The following is a 22,657-nucleotide window of genomic DNA, read 5'->3' as shown; positions in this document are numbered from 1 at the left end:
CCTGTTTTCTCCTCCTTCTTCTGATGTCTATCCTCTTTGTCTTTCTGAATGGGAATTGAGCATTTTAGCCAGAGTCCTCTACAATAAAAGCCGAGAGGATTTTTTTTTTTCAATGCAGTTTATTCAGGAACATTGAACAATCCTCGGACCCCGGGGAAAGCCAGCCCACAGCTTAAATAGCCTCTGGGTAGCCAACCCCAGCGTGTCATGTGGGCAATGCAGATAGGTCCACATACATGGAAGCAAGCCAGATCCTCAGCCTTAGCCAAATGTGGAGTTGTTCGTGACAGAGAGCACTCACCATCGGGAAGGTGGAAGGCGGAAACCAGCTCCATCTTTAAGGCATAGCATTCCGCAGCTCTCTACAGTTCCCCCTTTTTGTTTTAGACGCATCAGGCAAGAGTAGAGGTCTGATCTCTGATATTAGAAATAAATTGGGACTTTGTACCGATGTTCATTTAGGTGTCATCCACCCAAAGAGCATCAGACCCGTCCGATACCTTTTTCTCAGAGGCGGGACCTGGGGCATCAACCCGCATGCAACCAGACATGCTCTTCTCTGGGTCGCAAGCTGCTGACCCTGAGTGCAATGCTTAGCCTCGCATCCTGAGCGTATCATTTTAGCTTTTTATGGTATCCAACCATGCTTGGGGAGAATGTCCTGCTTCAATGGCTGTAAAGGCCTGAATGATCATGGCTGCATCACACTGTTGTGAGACTCTAATCTCGCATATATACCACAGGCAAACCAAGGAGACCAGCACCAGAAGGCCTGCTAACGCTCCCAAGCCCGCCCATTCCTTCAGATGATTCATGGCTGCAGCAATCCATGTTGATAATCCTGTGGCTAGTCCTGCGTCCACTCCGGTAGAATTTACTGTGACAATGGCCACTGTCAGCTGCTCCATCGTAGTATTGAATTCTCCAGTCCAATTACCTAAAATAGAGAGGATTTTTAAAAGAGTTTGCCATGGTGACATTTTTCGGGATCGTGCACTCAGTTACTTTGTGGGTTTATATAGGCATAAGCTATAGACATAAAAACTTTACCTGTGGACATGGAGTTCCCAGTGAAGATCCTCTCACAGTTAAATGAAATTGTCCCCACATCATTGAAAGTAGCATTATAGACCATATGCAAATTAAGGGACCATAATCCAGTGAAGTGTGATTCACAAAAATGAAACTGTAGGACTGGAGAGATGGCTCAATGTTTAAGAGTATTTGCTGTTCATCTAGAAGACTTAGTTTCTACCACCAGAGATGGATCCAATGTCATATTTAGGACACCACAGGTACCTGTGTTCACTTGCACACACACATACACACACACACACACACACACACACATACGCACACACACACAGACAGATGATCACTGGTGTTCAGCTCATTTTCTCCTGTTTATGCAGTCTAGTTCCCCTGTCTATGAAATGGCGCTTACACACATTTAAGCTGACTGTTCCCAATTCATTTAACCTAAGCTAGAAAGCTCCTCACAGGCCTGTGCAGAGGCTGCTCTTTTAAGTGATCCAGATCTAGTCACGTGGGCAATCAATACTAACTATCACACTCTCCATATCTCCATGTTAAGGCGGCATGTTTATTAACAGTGCCAAATAAGAAAGGCAAGTTGATCCCTCTGGCAGAGCTGACTTGCCTGGCCTCAGGGATCGGCATATGTTCAGTCCTGATGTGATTTGATGTGCTGGGGATGGTTAATGGGGGGTGTGAGGTGGTTCCTCTTTTCTGGAAGGAAGAGGAGAGGGGAAGGGGCGAGGGGGGTCAGAAGGGAGAGGAGGGAGGGGGAAACCTTGGTATGTAAAGTAAATAAAATAAAATTAAAATCATAAATACAAAGACAATGCAGCCAGTCCTGATGAGAACTGATAGACTAGGGTCAGATGGAAGGGAAGGAGGACCTCCCGTATCAGTGGACTTGGGGAGAGACATGGGAGGAGATGAGGGAGGGAGGGTTGGATTGGGAAGGGATGATGGAGGGGGCTAGAGCTGGGATACAAAGTGAATAAATGTAATTTATAAATAAATAAATAAAATGTAAAAATCATAAATAAAAAATAAATTAATTTAAAACAAAGAAAGTGAAGTTGACTGTCACAAAAGCATGACATGTTTCATCAACTGCCAGCAGGATTGCTTTAAAATGCAAAGATCCTGGATAGCATCTAGAGTGTTTATTGTAAAGAATTATAAAATATTTTAGAAGACAGAGCACATAAAAAACATGGCATATTATATTAATAAACTAGCAAATTACTGAATTAGAAACTCAGCAGAGAAACACTTTGGAATAAATTTATTATAATATGTGAAAATACTATAAAACACTTTAGAAAGACCTTAGAAAAGACAAGGAATGGAGGAAAACACACAATGAACAAGAGACACACCATGGTGGCCCAAGATCATACAAGAGTCCTTACACTAAAAACTACTAGAAGGATTGGTGAGGCTTACTGTGCATAATTCTTTCCCAGATGCCACACCACAGAGACAAGATTGTCTGCACAGAGTTTCTGCCATGGTTTTTGCCAGCTTTCTCTCTGAAATAAAATCTGGACACACACACATATATTTTCTACAAATCATGGTGTAGGCAGGATGGTATGTGTAAATGACATGAAACTGGTGTCGCAGATTTGAATTCAGTTCAAAAGCATCTACATACTTTCTTTTTATGTATTTTTATATGTGTGTATGAGCATGCCTGTATAAGTTCACATTTAAGTGTGTGTGTGTGTGTGTTTACATAGCATGTGGAGGCCCCTTCTTCTTCAGTCCTCTATCTTACAATCCTTTTCTTAGTAACCTCCTGCACATATATGAATATATATACATATATTATATGTGATTCATGTCCACACACACACATATTTAATCAAGACTTTAGTATTTGTCTTTCTGCTTCTAGATTATTCTATTCACCATGATAATTTCTAGTTCTATCCATTTTCATGTCAAGCATATAATTCCATTTTTCTTCACAACTGAATGAAACTCTGTTGTGTATTTAGATTTAGACCTCATTTTCCATATCCATTCTTTCAGTGCTAATCAATTCAAGCTGACTTAAAGTGTTGCCCATTGTAAATGGTGATACATAAACACAGGTGTGCAATTCCATCTGTGGACACTGACTTAGAAGCTTTGTGATTCAGCATAACTGAATCTTATAGCAGCCAGAGTGATTATAACTGTCTATATTCATGTAAACAGTGTGTAGGAGCAACTTTTTTCACTAGCTTCTTCATGATGACAATTACTAGGAAGATATAGAATTTTAGTAATTTATATTTCTCTGATGATAGAGAATGATAAACATTTTTTTATAGATTCCATGTCAACTTGCATCTCTTTTTTGATAGCCAGGCACTGATTCCTTTATTAGTTGGATGACTTGATGGGTGTTTATGTGTAATATTTTGAGTCCATTATCAAGTCTAGATTTTAAAAAAAATATTTTTGTCATTTCATCCTTTAAGTTTGTCACACACACTTCTGATGGTTCATCTTCATTATCATCTTGAGTAGAGTTAAAAGCACTAAGGAAACACATCTCTGGTGTGTCTATGAGGATGTTTCCAAAAAGTTTAACTTCGTAGGGACTGTGGGTGGCGCTGTCCCACGAGGTTGGTTCTGCACTGAATAGAATGGAGAAAGCCAGCTAAGTCCTGACATCTTTCTGCCTCTGTCACCCTCCCATCCCTCTGTGCAATCTGCTGAGATTGTCTTTACCAACAAATTGGAGCCAAAAGAAATCTGTCCTTCCTCGCAATGCTCCCTGTTTGTCATCTGGTCAGAGCAACAAGACAAGTGAATCATACACTGATCTGTTGCTTCTAATTTTCTAAAATTACTTGTCAGTAATAAAAGTTTAGATATTTTTTGGATCTATGATTTTTATCTATTGAACTGATCATATTTTTTCTTTTTGCCTTTTATTTTGAAAATAATATTACATAGTGTTCTATGTAAAATCATTCTTGTCACATTGACTGATGCTAAGTTCTATTAGGTTTCATTCTCATTCTCAGTTCTTCTCCACACACTGATATATTTTTTTTAAATGTTTCTCAAATATTTTGCCATTATTGACATAAGCATGTTTGCACACGTTTCCTAATTATTTTAAAAATCTGGTTTCATCTTAATTCATATCATATTTTACTTTACTTTTTGCCTAATTTTAAAGGAACACAACAGGTGTTTTAGCTATTAGTTGTTTTCTAGATGCACAATAAATGGCAGGATGAGACTGTAAATGAATCTGTAAACCTCAGTTGGCAGCAGAAAAAAAAAGCTTACACTAGTGCAAACCATTGGTATTTTTAGTCTCTAGCCTTACTGAGAGGGTTCAGATCCTTCTCCCTCAGCCTACATCTTTTTTATGTGCTGTATTTTTCCATGTGTGTGCAGATGGGAAAATGCATGCTACTTTATAATCACATGTGTCTGCATGTGTGTGGATTCTAGGAGACCATTCCAGGTGATATTCTCTGGTGATTTGGTACAGAACATCTCAGCTTTACCTTGAACTAAACGATTCATTATGGGTCCCAAGGATGCACTTGTATTCCCCAACCCCCAGGTGCTAAGATTACAACTGCAAGAAACAATACCTGGCTTTTTCATGTGGGTTCTAGAAAATCAAACTCAGGTCCTAATGTTTGGGAGGCAAACACTTTACAGACTTAGCCATCTCTGTCAGCTCCATACAATATATTTTTTATTTCCTAAATGGACTGTGAATCACAGGTAAGAGGCATAATTTACCCACTAGGTAATCATGTTTCCACTCTATTTTCTTACATCTGCTTGCTGACTATAACATGGATTCCCTCCAGCTCCCCCCAAACTCTAATAAACCTTTTCCTTTGGCCCCAAAGTTCTTTAGAGTCAGTCACTGTATCCAGGAACAACGTTGAGTGGCTTACTTTTCTCACTGCACCCAGCCTGAGTTCCAGAGCTGACTAGTACTGTGTGTGAAGAATTAATCCAGCCATCCATAATTTTCAAAGCTCACTCAAGCATCTCATACCAGGTTAGAAATTGTTACAACTGCATTATTTTCGGTCACTCCATCCTCACACTGGAACACTTTTCAGTATGCATACCACTTAATAAAGAAGACAATATCAAAGAGTGATGATTTCTGAAGATTACAGAAATCATATCTGTCTTCCTGGTAACCAGAATGTATTTAACAACGTAGACATTTGAAATAGAAAATGAAGGCTTATTTATAGGTCTCTGACAATTGGCTAACTTCTTTATGTATCTATATTTAATCCTCTTAGAAGCAGTGCTGCTAAGAAAGGCTGATGCCCTCATTTTTGCCAAAGAGGACAATGTTTAGAGAGGGTAAATAGATTACTCAGGACCTTATTCATTTCACATGACACCAGCCTCCTCCTGGGACTTGGCATCTGGAGCATAGAATATGTTTATGTCACCTCCTGATACTTCACGTCATGGGAAATACAGACAGAAAAGTTCAATTGAAGCCATAAGGGACAAGGCCAGTTGTGAGTCAGGGAAAGGAGCACAGTGAGGCAGGTGAGGAATGAGGAAAGAGGAAAAGTAGTACTTGACATGATATAAAGTAGTGCTCCAGTTTCCTTTCTGTTACTGTGATGAAACTCTTAGACAAAAACCAACCTAAAAGAGGATAGGATTTATTTAGCTTACACTTCCAGGTCTGTTATTAACAGAAGACAGGGCAGGGACTGAAGCAGTAACCACTTAGGAGCATTTCTTGCTGGTTAGCTCCCAGGTCTGTGCTCAGCTAGCTTTCCTATACAACCCAGGACCACCTGCCCAGGAAAAGACCACTCACATTGGGGTGTGTTCTTCTACATCAATTAACCCTCAAGAGGATTGTCTCAGACATACACACAGGCCAGTTTGATTTAGGCAGTCCCTCAGACAAGACTCTCCTCAGGTGACTTGAGCTGATTTAAGTTGACAATTAAACCACATAAGAAAAGGAGGAATTTTATATACTTTTTTTTCCCTCAAATATCTATGAAAGCAAAAAAGAAATATTTCAAAACACACCATACAACTCAAACTCATAATTCCTCTTAGACATGAAAACCAGCATGTAATTACATGAGCTTTTTTAGTCACCATTGCTTTACTTTTGATTTTACTTTTGCTCAAATTCAGAGCTTGTCTAATTGAGATCTAAATCAATTGTCGATCTATAAAGGAGCTTTTGAAGCCTGTGTTAATGTAAAATAATCTGTTGTTAATTTGCATAAGTGCATAACTCTTGTGTATGCTCCAAATCTCTGGAGAGAACAAATATCAAAAATATTATTATTACCATGAAGTCTGACGGGATGCTCAAAGTAAAGGTGTGTGCCGACAAGCCTACAGGCTGAGTGCAAATGCTAGAACCCACCTGGTCAGAGAGAACCCATTGCCAAACATTGTGCTCTGACCTCAAGATACAAAATAAATAAACAACATAATCCCTCGAGGCTATCTCTATAAAGGAAGAGACAGACTTCTCTATCATTTCTTCATGGACCTTTGGGGATTCAGACTGGTGCATGTCCCCATCTTACACTCTCAATCTGGATATTTCAGTGATTATTTCAAAGTACACAAGAGCTATAATCAGAGTGAACTATGAAAATGTCAAAGCTCCCCACCACCACACACACATATGTGAATAAATGCCCTCTCAAATGTCTTGGTTTTACAACTTCCAAAACTGATGCTGTATTTCAGTAATGCAAAGCTGAAGCATAGCCTTGAAGATGTCCTGACCTGACCCTGACCTTGAAGAATTCAGGCATGCTAGAATCAGGAAAGCCTGGAGATCTGAATATCCCAGCGAGTGAAAGTGAGGATCTCAGGTCTTCAGCTGGGTGTTCTAGGATAATCCTTAGAAGCCAAAGGAAACTTGTTAGGCCAGTAAATCCACTGAGGTTCACTAAACAAGCCACACCGTAGTGTCTGGGACACAAAATTCCACATTTTTCAAGAAGGCAAACACATCAGCTGTAGGCACAGGGCAGGAGCTATAATGTAGATGGCTGCAGGCTATCTATTCACCACAGATAAAGAACCCAGAGGAGACCAAAATGACATTTCTACAAAAGTTCAGCTTAGGAGCCAATGAGTTTATTACAGATAGTTGCAGGAGTATGAGAAGCTCATAAAGGTGTTGGATGGCTCCAAGGCAGAAGCATCACAGGAAGTCATGCCAACCTGTGAGGACTCAGGACTGCAGCAACATTGGAGCTCTATTCATCACTTATAGGCAGCTCAAAAATCTAAGAATCTCCACTCAGGAGACCTGCTGAGCAGAGGCTCCTCCTCCAGAGGGTGTTTATTGTGTTTATAACCTTGAGGAGGGGTCCTAGAGAATCTTGTTTTAGCCTTCTCAGACATGAGACATTTGATTATGTCTTGGGGTCTCATAAGTCTTCCCCATCTGTCTATTGAAAGGAAACTTTCAATGGTCCTCTATGGTAGGCCCCTGTCCTGTTGCCTGATTTATCCCTCTTCTAATGTCGATCTTCTTTGCCTTTCTGCATGAGGATTGATCATCTTTCCCAGAGTCCTCCTTCTTGCTTAGTTTCTTTAGGTGTACAGATTTTAGTATGTTTATCCTATATTATATGGCTAATATCCACTTATGAGTGAGTATATACCATGTGTGTCTTTCTGCTTCTGGGATAACGCAGGATGATCTTTTCCAGTTCCCATCATTTGCCTGCAAACTTCATGATTTCCTTGTTTTTATTTGCAGAGTAGTATTCCATTGCTTAAATGTATCACAATTTACCCAGAAAGGTGTCAAAGGAGATTTTGAGACTCATAGCCAAACTTTGGATAGAATGCAACGAATCTTATGAAAGAAGAGGGAGATAAGAAGACCTGGAGGGGGCAGAAGCTCCACAAGGAGAGCAAGAGAACCAAAAAATCTGGACACAGGGGTCTTTTCTGAGACTGACATTCCAATCATGGATGGTTCATGGAGATAACCTAGAACCCCTGCATAGATATAGCCCATGGCAGCTCATTCTCCAAGTGGGTATCCTAGTAATGGGAACAGGAACTGTCTCTGATATGAACTCAGTGGCTGTTTCTTTGATCACCTCCCCCTAAGGGGTAGGGGATGTGGAGTAGCCTTTCCAGGCTACAGAGAAGGACAGTGCAGCTAGTCCTGATGAGACCTGATAGGCTAGGGTCAGAGGAAAGGGAAGGAGGACTTCCCCTACCAGTAGACTTGGAAAGAGGCATGGGAGGAGATGATGGAAGGGGGTTGGAAGTGGGAGGGGATGAGGGTGGGAGCTCCAGTACTTTATACAATGTGAATAAACTGTAATTTATAAAAACAAATAAATTATTTTTTTAAAAGAAAGAATGGAAACTTCTATATAATACAGGCCTAAACTTAACTTAGAGATGATTTTCTTTTTACCTCCATGGTGTGTCTTGCAGGCTCAGTTATAGGAGAAAACTTGTAGAAGAAGGTAACAAACTAAGCCAGGAGGCAGACTCCTTCCCTAAGGGAAGAGGCCTGAGTTAAGGCACACATGTTTTTATGCCATTAACTTCCTTCTTCCCTATGTGCCTAAGCACAGCTATAGAGTACTCCAGCAAATTGATTGGTCGATTAATGGAGTCTGGTAATCCACTGGAGTTTTTCATCAGTCATTGAATTTGCCACAAATACATAAAAAAGAATAAAACATACCTAAGTGCAGTTGATGGAGATGGGGGGATGTGAGCTACAGCTGACTTGAGACTCAGAGTAAGTCGCTAAGGTGATCAAGGTTATATGCCTTATGAAAAGTCTCAAAGCTAAAGGAGCTACTGCAAGTTCTTCAATCATGTTTCCATCCACCAGGGTGATTCTCTCGGGTCTCCTCTCTGGGACCGAAGTCACAGCTCTAGTGGACTCTGAAGATACTGCCATATGTACTCTTCATAAATAGCTTGCAAAGAGTCTAACTCTGGAAGGACTTTTCATGAACCTGTAACTCCTCCTGGTTCAAAAAGAAGTGTGGGTGTACTGTGATAGTATGGCAGTCCTTAGAAATTACTTTTTATTTTCTCAGCATTTGGAGACTGTCCACAGATTGAGAACACATAATTCGAAGAGACTGATCTAGTCCCTAGGTTAAGTATTTTATGATGGTTACCAAGAAAAGTAAAAATAACTAATGACCTTGGACAGAACTGGGGCTAATACCAGCCTTGTGAACTTGATCAAGTCTCTAGAATACTCGAAGTTTTAATTTGTTTATAATACCAGGACAATAATGCGTTAGTAATAAATGCACTTACACTTACATTTGACATTACTGAGGATTGGCGCATCATTATCTCATGATTTGTGAGAACATCATAGTGAAATGCCTTGATTCTCAGCCACTTCATCCTCCTCCACAGATCTCTCTGCTCTCCATTTTGAAACACACCAGGGTTTGTGCTGAGCCAGGATATGTAATTTCCCCAGGGTTATAATTGCTTTTCAGTGTGTCTGTTTTTTCCTTAATGTTGCTTCATTGCTAAAGAATTTCTTCAAAATGGAAGATATTTAATGAACAAAAATACAGTGTGTTTTCTTGTTGCTTTAATCTATTCATTCATAATTGGAAAGGTTGGAGGAGGGTAGAAAATAGATGTTGAATTCATCTGACCATACCTCTGACTAACTTAAATTTTACTGATGGTTTCAAATTAGCAAAATTAGCAAACAGTATCCTTGGACCTGTCTATGTGACATTTAGAGCATTTTTGTTTCCTCATAGCTACAGCCAATGTTTGCTCAAAAATCACAGTTGTGAATTAGAACCATCAAGGAGAAAATCTTACAAGGAAAAGTAGAACATGCTGACGCATTTTGCCAGCAACTTCTATTGTTAGTCTGTTCCCTCCAAAAAAAAAAAAAAAGTCATTATCTGGAGTCCAGAAATGTCTCAAGAATCATTACAGATGAGAAGGAGCAGATCACTGCATGGAGCCTGTAGGATATGCACCGTCAAATGGCTGTGTTTTCTATACCAGAGAACTTCGTTTCCAATGGATGGGCACTATACAAACTGGGTTTCTCTCTATCAACCAGCATGTCAGCCAACTCTAAGTAGACAGCTTTAACACAGCCAGTCCACACTCTAAGTAAACTCATTCACAGTTTTGACTGCTTTCTCATTAAAACTATTATTTCCACAAATGAAATATGGTTTTGTCTCTGGTTTAGATACACTTTTAAAACAACACCATATTAAAGGATACAAACACCAAGGGTAATGGATTGGGAATTTAGCTGTAAGCTCTGTCTTGTCTTCTTTTCAGTAAGAAAATGACTTTCTAGCAAGTTGGGGAGATGGCTCAGTGATCTGTAAGCATGAGGACATGACGTATTATAAGTAATTACATAAAGCTAAGTGAAGCAGTGTGTTCCTGTAGTTTCACAGTATAGGAGTAGAGTCTGGAGGATGGCCAGGCACTGCTGACCAAAAAGAAGAACCAAAATAGTGAGTAATGGGGTCAGTGACATAGTCTTTCAAAAATGGAAGTTGATAAGCAGTTTCAGGAAAACACCCTCTGCCCTCTACCTGTTCCTTATGGGTATGTACACCCAAGTGTATGTGTGTGTGTGTCTCTTTGTGTGAAGTTTTTGATAAATGGTTATGTTGTCAAAAGCCAAGTTTTGAAACTAAATATCAGTGTCTTTTATCGCCAGTGCAGTGTTTTTCTGCTTTCTATCTTAGTTTCTAAAACACAAATATGACAGATCCCATCTTTTTTTATTTAATTTTATTTTATTAATTTCACTTTATTCACTTTGTATCCCCCCATAAGCTCCTATCTTCTTCCTTCCCTGTCCCACCCTCCCCTCCCTCTTCTTCACTCATGCCCCTCCCCGAGTCCACTGATAAGGGAGGTCTTCCTCTCCTTCCTTCTGATCTTAGTCTATCAGATCACATCAGGACTGGCTGCATTGTCATCTTCTGTGACCTGGTAAGGCTGCTCCCCCCTCAGGGGAAGGTGATCGAAGAGCAGGCCAATCAGATTATGTCAGAGACAGTCCCTCTTCTCATTACTATGTAACCAACTTGGACACTGAACTGCCATGGGCTACCTCTGTGCAGAGGTTCTAGGTTATCCCCATGCATGGTACTTGGTTGGAGAATGAGTCTCTGGGAAGACCCCTGTGTTCAAATTTCTGGTTCTGTTGCTCTCCTTGCGTGGTTCCTCTCCTCTCCAGATATTACTATTTCCCACTTCTTACATAAGATTCGATGCACTCTGCCCAACAGTTGGCCATAAGTCTCAGTGTCTGCTTTGATAGTCTGCAGGGCAGAGCCTTTCAGAGGCCCTCTGTGGTAGGTTTCTAGGTTGTTTCCTGTTTTCTTCTTCTTCTGATGTCCATTCTCTTTGCCTTTCGGGATGGGGGTTGAGCATTTTAGTCAGGGTCCTTCCTCTTGATTAGTTTCTTTAGATGTACAGATTTTACTAGGTTTTCCCCTATGTTATATGTCTATATGAATGAGTATATACTGTGTGTGTCTTTCTGCTTCTGGGACAGCTCACTCAAGATGATCCTTTCTGGCTACATTTTAAAGTAAGTTATGCATTAGTGCTACAAATATATTCATATTCTTGAATATGTGCAAAAGTGTATGTTTAAAATATAAAAAGAACTTACATGAATATCATAATGTGACAATCAAAAGGCTGAACATTTTATATGATTGTCTTTTAGTTATCTCATATGACAATGTATAGTCTCCAATTCCATTATATACTGTTGTTTTAATTAAAGTTTCTATTGCTATGAAGAGACACCATGGTCACTTTAACTCAATCAAAGGAAAACATTTTACTGGAACTGGCTTACAGTTTCAAAGGTTTAGTCCATTGTCATCATAGTGGGATGTTTAGTGGGATGCCGGCAGACATGGTGCTGGAGAAGGAGCTGAGAGTTCTACATCCAGATCACAGGAAGCAGGAAACGGCTGCCACACTGAGCTGCCTTGAGTATATGAGAATTCAAAGCCTTCTCCTAGTGAAAGACTTCCTTCAACAAGGCCAAACTTACAGTTACCTCCTAATAGTGCCACTCACTATGGGCCTATGGGAGCCATTTTTATTCAAAAACATCTCATTCAACTCCCTGGTTCCCATAGGCTTATAGCCATATCATAATGCAAAATGCATTTAGTCTACTTCTAAGGTCCCGACAGAGTATAAAAGTCTCAAACTTATTTAAAAGTCTAAAGTTCTAATGTTCATTTGAGACTTATGCCATCTTTTAACTGGAACCTGGAAAATAAAAATGAAAAAGCAGATGGCATACTTTCAACATACAATGGGACAAGATAAGCATTACTATTCCAAAAGGGAGGAAATGGAGCATAGTGAAGAAATACTGGAACAAATCAAGACCAAAAACCAGCTGAACAAAGTACATAATTACAGCTTCACTAGATTTGTCCATGGTTCCCTTTATTGCTTAAACTTGACTGTCATAAAGCTCAATCCATTGACCAGGATGGCCTCAAACACAGAGATCTACCTCTGGAATTATGGGATTAAAAGTATGTACAATCACACCCTAATCTGAGTTTTTCATTTCTTACTATCCACAAGTTGGATGCTTAGCTGGGTGGAGACTTGCTCAGAGGTAAATAATAAGATCAACCTTTTCTGGTGCTGTATATCTTTAACTCTAGCACCTGAAAGACAGAGGCAGGTAGATCTAGAGTTCAGATAATGAACCCTACTTTTGGTATCAACTTTTGCCTTGGTTAGAGTTTTATTGCTATGAAGAGACACCATGGCCACAACAATTCTTATAAAGAAAATATTTAATTATAGCTGGCTTACAGTTGTGAAGTTTAGTCCATTATCTTCATGGCAGAAAGCATAGCAGCACTCAGGCAGACATGATGCTAGAAAGACAAGTTGAAAGTTCTATATCTGAACAAGTAGGCAATAAGAAGAGACAATCACCCTAGACCTGCTTTGAGTGTCTGAGACCTCAAAGCTTGCTTCTAGTGACACACTCCTTCTAACATAAACACACACACATACTTGCATGAATACTCAATACATACTCATGTATGCATATTTATGTACATATATGTCACATATACATGTGTGTGTGTGCACGCTCACACACACACAGCCAATTTGGAACCAGATGGGTGATTTCTATTGTAAGTGGCCTGCCAGCATTTCCTTACGTTTAAAAACCAATGAACGCCAATATTTGTTCAGACTCCCTTGATTAGCCTTCTACATTCAAAGGACATTCATTGAGGTTAAACTCCCTGGTGTATAATAGGTCACATGATCAGGCCTCAACTCTAGCTCATGATTCTACTCAGGCATTTTCTAATTCCCACTTAGCAGACAGAAGACACAGACTATAGTATTTCTCATGGGAACAAATCTCCCTCACATTGTGAACAGAAATGACTTAATGAATGTCCATGGATTGATAGAGTAGCACTTTTACATCATGGTTTTCTGAGTAACCACGTTTTTCAGTGTGATTTACAACGTCTCAATGGGAGGTCATGATTAGCTATTTGAAGTTTAACCCCATTGTATGCAAAAAAAAAAAAAAAAAAAAAAAAAAAGAACAGGTACACACTGTGAAAGATGCAGCTCTAGAAAAGAACCCAACAAAGATGACAACAGAATTGACAACAAGCATTCTGAAAACACTTCTCCTGTATTATATATGTCTATATACAATCATTTGAACAGTGTAGTTTCTAAAGTAGAACATCATCTCTACTTGTAACTTTTTATTATCCTTATTTTTCTTAATCTTTTTACTACATCATCTATTTATTTATTGAGCTTACTTTTAATGAGAATATCTGAACTTAAACTTTGTATATGTATGTGCACACGTGTGTGTGCACTCATACATATGTGGACCTAGTACAAAATGTTGATTGATGGAAACACAGGATAACATGATGGGGGCTAGTAATGCAAAAATATTTTTAAGCATGTGGGGATGTCTGTGTGTGTTTCTGTATTTGTGTGTGTGCCTGTGTGCATGCATATATGCAAGTGAAACTTCCCTTCCAGTTCCAAATCGCCTAGAGTTATTTGCATATGTCTGCCTCTTGTCCTGGATGTTGGGAACTGATCTCAAATCCTCTGGAAGATGAGAACACAGTTGTAATCATGATGCCATCTCTTCAGCCTTGGAGGAAGGTGCTGCTAGAGTAAATACAAATCTATTCCTTCATATATTTTCTAATCAGTCTTTTTGAAAATGTCTCAAGTCAGGTGTATGATCTCCACATGAGGCATAAGGGCCCCTGTATATTACAGGCCACTCTGAGCTAAAAGTGGAAGACCCTGGCTCCGAAACAAAACAAATCAAACAAATGCACAAAACCTTCTAAAGTGTTCTAAACTCTGCTCCCAGCATCTAATATTCCAAATTTTTTTAATTTCTTCTGTGTATTTAATAGTATCTATTCTTATGATAAAATGACTTTATGCCTTCTACCTAATTCAATTAAATTGAAGGCTCATTCATAACCCTAATCATTTAATATTGTCCTATCTCAGTTTATACATTAGAGCATTTATTTTATTTTTGGAGCCATGGTCCCCACAAGCCTTTTCCCAACAGGCTCAGGACATCTGACCTCTGTCTATTGGGTCTCACTCACTACTTAACGAAAACTTGTTGCCAACAGTGGCCTCAGGGAAGCTTCTGAGATTTTGATGCCATTCTAATCTGTCTACCTCTGGTTCAGCATCTTCTCCTGTGGTTTTCAATCTTGTTCCTTTTTTTCTCAGTTTCCATGTTTTACTGATTAGTGTGTCATGGATGGGACCTTTCATAACTCTTCCTGTGCTTGTCTGAGCATTTCCAATATTGTGAGAAATTTGTGATCTCATTTTACAAAATAGATTTCTATCCCTTCCAGTTTTCATTTTATCCCCTTTCCCTATTCCATGGGTTGTTAGGTTTGATTTCTTACTCTAGTCCCAAATATTTTAGACTTAGCTTTCATGTTTAGTCATTTGTTGTTATTCTTGTGTGTCTTTATTAATGTCAAAATCTAAGCTTTTTGGCCTTATTTTCTATTCCTGATAGCATTCATTTTGCTTTGAAATGTCTGTTTGTGGAATTTTCTACTTAATGATTTATTGAGGTTACTTATTTCAAACATACATGTTTGGTTTTACCTTCTCTTTCTCATCTGTTGTTGACTTTCTTGTGCATGTTGTAAGTTCTTTTCTTTTCTTTATTTATCTTGTTGTTTGTTTTTCTGTTAAAGTTATTGGTAAATTTGGAAGTGGGCATTTGAATTCACTGCCCTTTCAGTATCTTTTGATTGTAACAAAGGAAGTATATTTTGAGGTTGTAATTTTGACATGTTTTGTCATATCATGTTTGATTCTGTGTTGAGGTTTGTTCCTGGTTCTGTAGGGATAGTTCTTGTTTTATTAGAGGATCTTCTTGGTGATAAGCCTTTTCTTAAGTATCCAGTACCACTCAGAAAGGAAAGTACCTCCTGAAAGCTAAGTGTAGGCAGCACAGAGTCATGGTACACACAGAAGAGGCAATACTGACAGTATGGCAGCTCTGTTGCACACCTGACCCTCATCTAGCCCAGGCTCAGCTGCAGATTAAGTGCAGGCGAAAGCAGAGCCTATACCTCCCAGGGTTCCCCTTTATTCCACCACACTCACACTTTGGAGCAATACCACCAAAAGGAACACAATGTAGAACCACACTGACATAAATTAAATCCCAAAATATTCACCATCAGAAAGTATGGAACAGAAAATGATAAAAATTATTTAAATTGTATTGTGATGTTAAAATTTATTGCAGTTAAACATGAAAATAGTAAATGAATGAAATAAAGGAGTGCAAAAGACGGAAAACAAATGAGGAAACAACAGCATTAAGTAAAAGAAAGGAGAAAAGAACAATGTCATAGAATGTTTTGAAGAGGAGAGAAAGGAGCAAGAGAAAAATAAAAGTAAGTGATGGACTGATTTTTAAAAAAAATGTAAATAGAATTACACAAATAAAAGAAGTGTAATATGGATTTGGAAAGTTTTCTAAACAAATAAAAGTAAAATGCAATAAATTTATAGTAAAAAAGAAAAGGAGAAACACAAAGAACAAGACAAAAAGAGGTGGGAAAAAACAGTATTGATGCATCTACTTTCTGATATCTCCAAAGTGTGAGTGTGGTGGAGGGAAGGGGGGACCTGCTTTCGCCTGCACTTGATCTGCAGCTGAGCCTGGGCTAGATGAGGGCCAGGTGTGCAACAGAGCTGCCATCTGGTCAGCATTGCCTCTTCTGTGTGTACCGTGACTTGTGCTGCCTACACTTAGCTTTGCAGGCTTTGAGGTGAACAGGTTCTCTCACTCTCTTCTGATTCCTGAATTGTGCACACTAGAACAGCTAATATTCTAGCTGAAGTGTGTTTCCCATGTAAACTGGGAATGGGAGAAGCAACCAGGACTGAGATACATACAAGTGGATCAACCATTACGGTGGAATGTAGCTACAGGAGTTAGGCACTCAGCTAGAGTTTTAGAATTTCTGCACCTACTGGCAGTAAGTCTTGTGACAGATAGATAGCTTCAGAAGTTTTGCCACAAGCAGACCTTGGAATCAGAGCTATCAATATCTACACACATACACACACACACATGCTCATTACCAGTTTTATTCCTCTCCTACCGTTGTCCTCCCTATCCTTACTAGAGGTCTATTTTCCCCATTGATAATTTTTTTATTTGTTTTGTGACCCACTGACATTAATCAGAACTGTCTTTGTGAGTATGAGTTTGAAACTATTCATTGGAGTTCAGTCGACTCGCAGTTAGCTTACACAGTTGAAGACAATGGCTCCCCAAGAGTTTATCAGTACCATGTGCACATCTTGGCATGTGAAATCCCTCCATCTCTTCTTCCACAACTAACTGCTTCTCATGATATTCTTCTGGAGCACAGCATGATGATTGTACCTTGTTAATGACCCCTCAGTACAGGTCATTATATTTTTTATTTAATTAGTATAATTTAACTTTAATTGGAATAAAAAGTGAGAGGTTTCTTTAAGGTATTTTCATACATAGTTTTCATTGATCATCCCTCTAATGCCTACTCTTCTCCCATACCTCCTGAACCCCACTTCTACTTGTACCCTAAAACCATCAGTATTTCTACTTCCACTTTCATATCTTGTGTGTTCTATTACCATCTACACTCCCCATCGCAAATAAGTCAATCTTAACCAAAAGGATCCTTTGCAAATTGTCCCTGACCTCCTCTTTGAGAAACCAGAAATGGTAAAATGGAACTCTGTTCTATTGATAGATCATTAGTCAACAGGACTGTGAGCTTGTCTTTCTCTTTCCAGAAGAGCCACCTGATTTGCCTGTGGATGAGACCTCTGGATCCTTGGTCTCTACCCCAACCGTTAGAGAGCAGCATGCTCCCTATGCTGAGAGTGGCTTTTCACTGGTCACACTGTTATGCACACTTCTCAGAATAGTATCTGTCACAATCCTGTGGTTTCTGATACTGCTCCAATCATTCTCCTTTAGAATAGTGTCTATTCTTTGCAGTGTTGATTCTTTTCATTCACTGTGTCACACAGAGTAAGCTTCTTAGATATAAGCATCTTGGAAAACATTCTGAAGAAAATCTGTAAGAAACTTGTTGAATTCAATCAAGCCATTGACAAATTACATTTCAGGACAGAAATGGAAGACAATAAAGAAGTGTAGGTTTCAGAGAACAAAATATTCCTTCCCTTGGAATGAAAACAAAAGTCAACATCTATCTAAAAGACTTCTGAACATGACATAGCTTTTGCCAACATCATCTTCCTGCAGATGTCACTATCTGCACAAGACCTGTACAAGATTAAGCCAGTCAAAATTACAGTAAAGGTACTGGAGAACTGCCAAGGCTCCATCTCTATTAGAGAAGATACCATAAGTTGCTGGTTCCTAAGTCAGGGAGAGCCACTTTCCTTTGGGGATACAGATTCTAGTATGTTCCTCTTGCTCCTATAGATGGCACCAAATACATGGAGATATAGGTAACACCTAGAGTATAGGTTAACACCTAGATAGAGTATAGGTTATAAACAACAACCAAAATATAAAGTGGATATGAACCTGGGAGGTTGATGGTTTAGAAAGCCTTCCAGTGAGTGGGGGCGGGGGTGGAGGTAGTGATGCATGGGTATGATAATATACATTATATAAAAAGAAATAAAAACCAACAGCAGCTTGAAAAGATAACTGTACTAGGGCTGTATAATTCAATAAGAAAGCAATTTATAGCTGGGACCGTGGAACATCCTTGGATAGTTTAAGAAAGAAAGAGTTACATTCAGACTAGGTAATCAGTCTACCAGGATTAGTTACCACTGTAGCACTGAAGAGCATGTTCACCATAGACAATAGGCAGAGACTCACACTGACCCTGATAGAAAGTTCACACCAAAAAAAAAAAACAAGTATCTGTACATAATTGCCAAGTCCTTATTCTCATGGCAGTCTTCTCTGTGCTGTTATTCCTGACATCTCAGAGCTCTACTGTTGATCACCCAAGGACTTTACATTGTTAATCCCTTTGGAGACAGAAAGCTGACCCAGCAGTCTGGGAACTACTCCATTGCTGCCCCCATAAAGATGCATCACTGCTGACCCCAGACGGAGAGCTGCCATCACCACTGACCCCAGACAGACAGCTCTATGATTGCTGACTCCAGACAGAGAGCTTTATCACTAATGACTTTAGACAGAGTATTGTGTCACTTTAGGCCCAGGACCCTGTATCTCAAGTCATGCCATTTTCATTTTTACTTACAATTGTTAATAAACACAAATTTTTGATTTTTTTTTAAAAATTTTAAACAGTTATTGACATTTGTGTTAGGAACTGATCCACTGGCTTTATGCTGGCTAATTAACTGTTTTACGCCTGAGGCAAATGCCAGCACCTTTTGTTAATATAAAAGATCAGCTGCTGGTTGACTGCAGGTCTGTATCTGAATCCACTGTCTTCCTGCAGCAAACAGACTGCCCCTGACTGCCCAGAGGGTGATGCAAAATTGCATGCTTCCATATTGTAGTAATGTGAACATTGAGGGCCAGACACAGAGGTGAGGTTCTCTGTGCTGCTCTTTAGACACTGCTGCCTTTAGGTATGCTCATTATGAAGGCTTTTGTCCTTGGGTTTTATGGTGGAAGAAGGAAACAGGATCATATCTAAAAGCAAAACCACAGTATTTATTGCATTGTTTGCTAAGTGAAATTATAGGTTACAATAAAAAAAGTAAATGAAGGCAAAATCCTGAGTTACTGCCTCTAAGTACCAGTAAACACATGCTACAGAATTCATACTTTATATCTTTTAAACAAGGTAGGTCGTTACATGTTCAATGCTAAGAGGAATTTTATCTTGCCGATAAATGTAAGTGAATCTCTTAAGCTCCAAATCTCCAGATACAGACAATTTACTGTAGTCATCAAGATTATACACACAATTTCACTTCAGCACAATCTGTAATTCTATTGATATTTTAATAATAATAAATAAAATATATGTTGACAACAACAAATAAAACAATGTTACTTAAAGCACCCACATGTGTACTTATCAGTACAGAGACACTCACATACCTAAATAAAAATAAAATTAACTTTAAAAGCAGAGAAAACAGCAAATATGATCAGTAATTTGCTGAAGAAAAGCAAGTATAGAAATTTTAATTAGGGCTTGAATTTTAATTGCATCTGATATTTGGAAGGAATGTCACAAGAACAGAAATTTTGCGAGCTCATTCTGGAAGAAGTCTGCTGAGCATTAAGTAATATCTTCTTCACAATCTCAGAGAATCCCTGTGGTCTACCTCAGAACCATGCATTGGAAGTGAAACTGAAGAAAACCTGATGTTCAATTCCTTAAAAGACAAGGTGTAAAGGATCCTGCAGAATGTTACTCAAGATTGACCTCTGGCTTCCAAAAGCACAGACAAGTGCCACAGTGCATATATACTTGCATACATGCTCACCTGCATACTAGAACATGAACACCACACACATACACACACACATACACACATACACACACACACACACACACACACACACAGGAGTAGTTATCCTTACTTGGTTCTGAGAATGACCCTGTTGACAAGGCATGTAATTGTTCATGGTCTCATCTTCTTTACTAATATCAAAGCAGCCTTGGGAAGTACCTCACCAGGGAAGGCTGTAAAGTCAGCTATTGAAGTTCTTATCCAGCTCAAGATTATACAACATTTGAGAATATTCTCTTTCATTTCCTGTGACATAAGTGAGCACCTGTATAAGTAGCACCCCCCGCCCCGGCTCACACACTAATTATAGTAAGAAATTTAAGGTTATCCTATTGTTACAGACACATTTACTGCAAGGGTTCTTGGAGGCTGAAGATGGGAGAATAAACAATGCCCTGTAAAAATCCCCTTTTCCCTGTGTCATTCGTCTTCCAATGTCTATCCCATTTGCCTTTCTGAATGAGGATTGAGCATATTACCCAGGTTCTTCCTTCTTGTGTAGCTTCTTTAGGTATACAGATTTTAATGTGTTGATCCTATATTATATGTCTAATATCCACTTACAAGTGAGTATATACCATATGGGTCTTTCTGCTTCTGGGATACCTCACGCAGGATGATCTTTTCTAGGTCCCACCATTTGCCTGCAAATTTCATAATTTCCTTGTTTTTAGTTGCAAGTCATATTCCATTGTGTAACTTTACCACAATTTCTGTATCCATACCTCAGTTTTAAAGGACATCTAGGTTGTTTCCAGATCCTGGCTATTACTAATAAAGCTGCTACGAGCATGGTTGAGCAAATGTCCATGTTGTATACTTGAGCATATTTTAGATATATGCCTAAGAATAGTATAGCTGGATCTTGAGGAAGCGCTATTCCTAATTTTCTGAGAAAGCACCAGATTGATTTCCAAAGTGTTTGTACAAGTTTACATTCCCACCAGCAATGGAGGAGGGTTCTCTTTTCTCCACATCCTCTCCAGAATGCATTGTCACTTGAGTTTTTGATCTTAGCCATTCTGATGGATGTAAGAAGAAATCTCAGGGTTGTTTTGATTTGCATTTCCCTGATGATTAAGGACGTTGAGCATTTCTCAAGTGTTTCTCTGCCATTTGATATTCCTATCTTGACAATTCTCTGTTTAGCTCTGTACCCCATTTTTAACTGAATTACTTGATTCATTGCTTTATAACTTCTTTAGTTCTTTATATATTCTGGGACATTAGCCCTTTGTCAGATATAGGATTGATCATTCCCAAACTGTGGCCTATCAGAAGGACTCTTAAGGAATCTACCCATTAGGGTATTAAATCAGATGCTAAGACTCATAGCCAAACTTTGGACAGAGTGCAGGGAATCTTATGAAAGGAGGGAGAGATATAAAGACCTGAAGGGGACTGTAGCTCCACAAGGAGAGCAACAGAACCAACAAATCTGGGCCCAGGGATCTTTTCTGAGACTGATACTCCAACCAAGAACCATGCACGGAGATAACTTAGAATCCCTGCACAGATGTAGCCTATGGCAGTTCAGTCTCCAATTGAGTTTCCTAGTAAGGGAAACAGGGACTGTCTCTGACCTGAACTCAGTGGCTGGCTCTTTGATCACCTCTCCCTGAAGGGAGGACAGCCTTACTAGACCACAGAGGAAGACTATGCAGCCAGTCCTGATGACCCCTGATAGTCTAGGGTCAGATGGAAAGTGACAGGGTCCTCCCCTATCAGTGGGCTGGGGGAGGGGCATGGGAGCAGAAAAGGGAGGGAGAGCAGGATTGAGAGGGTACAAGGGATGGGGTTACATCTGGGATGCAAAGTGAATAAATTGTAAATAACTAAATATATTTAAAAAATTAAAACAAATAAAGGGAATCTCCTCATAGGCTAAACAGAGACAGGCTGTGAGACTTTGCTCAACTGCTCAACTAAAGTAAAGGATGAGTAGCTGCTGAGTCATATTCCATTGTGTAACTTTACCACAATTTCTGTATCCATTCCTCAGTTTTAATGTTTCCAGATCCTGGCTATTACTAATAAAGCTTCCTGAGGGTTTTGGTAACGCTATTTCCTAGTATTATGAACTTGAACACACCATCCCCCTGGCCTTCGTTTTTTTTCCATCAGTGAAAGGAAGTAATACCATGCATGAGGGTAATGAGAAGCAGCTGCAGTGACACATACTGAAAAATAGTCCCCAACCTTTTCCAGAGAAGATTTTTAATAATAAAGTGCTTTTATTATAAGTTCCCTCTTTGTGAAACTTTCTTGCCCATAGAATGTGACCTCTCCTTCTCTTTCCATCTTTTCAGACAACTGTGATGACCCATTGGCCTCCTTCCTTTCACCGATGGCTTTCTCCAGCTCCTCAGATCTTACTGGAAGTTCCAGCCCAGCTCAGCTCAACTGGAGAATGGGTAAGTACAGTGCCTAAACCCTTAACCCATGCATTAGAGGAGGGCATTGTGAGTGCTAAAGACAGAGGAAGTACTCTGTCTATACAGGGGTCACATCTAAAATACAGTCCAAAAGGAAATCTGAGAGG

The 22,657-nt window shown here is 39.3% G+C and overlaps 1 protein-coding gene across 1 annotated transcript in view; it reads left to right on the top strand.

Moving 5' to 3' along the window:
- Positions 1 to 22,657, top strand: part of LOC110565027 (contactin-associated protein like 5-1-like) — a 703,043-nt gene that overhangs the window by 155,387 nt on the left and 524,999 nt on the right. Inside the window, exon 2 of the mRNA XM_060371632.1 lies at positions 22,425 to 22,529. Coding sequence (XP_060227615.1) covers positions 22,425 to 22,529 — 105 coding nt within the window. The remainder of the gene's footprint in view (positions 1 to 22,424; positions 22,530 to 22,657) is intronic.

Source organism: Meriones unguiculatus, chromosome 18, assembly GCF_030254825.1.
Source record: "Meriones unguiculatus strain TT.TT164.6M chromosome 18, Bangor_MerUng_6.1, whole genome shotgun sequence".
Classification (NCBI taxonomy): Eukaryota; Metazoa; Chordata; class Mammalia; order Rodentia; family Muridae; genus Meriones; species Meriones unguiculatus.
Note: the sequence above shows the minus strand (reverse complement) of the source record. Positions and strands in the feature narration are given on the sequence as shown.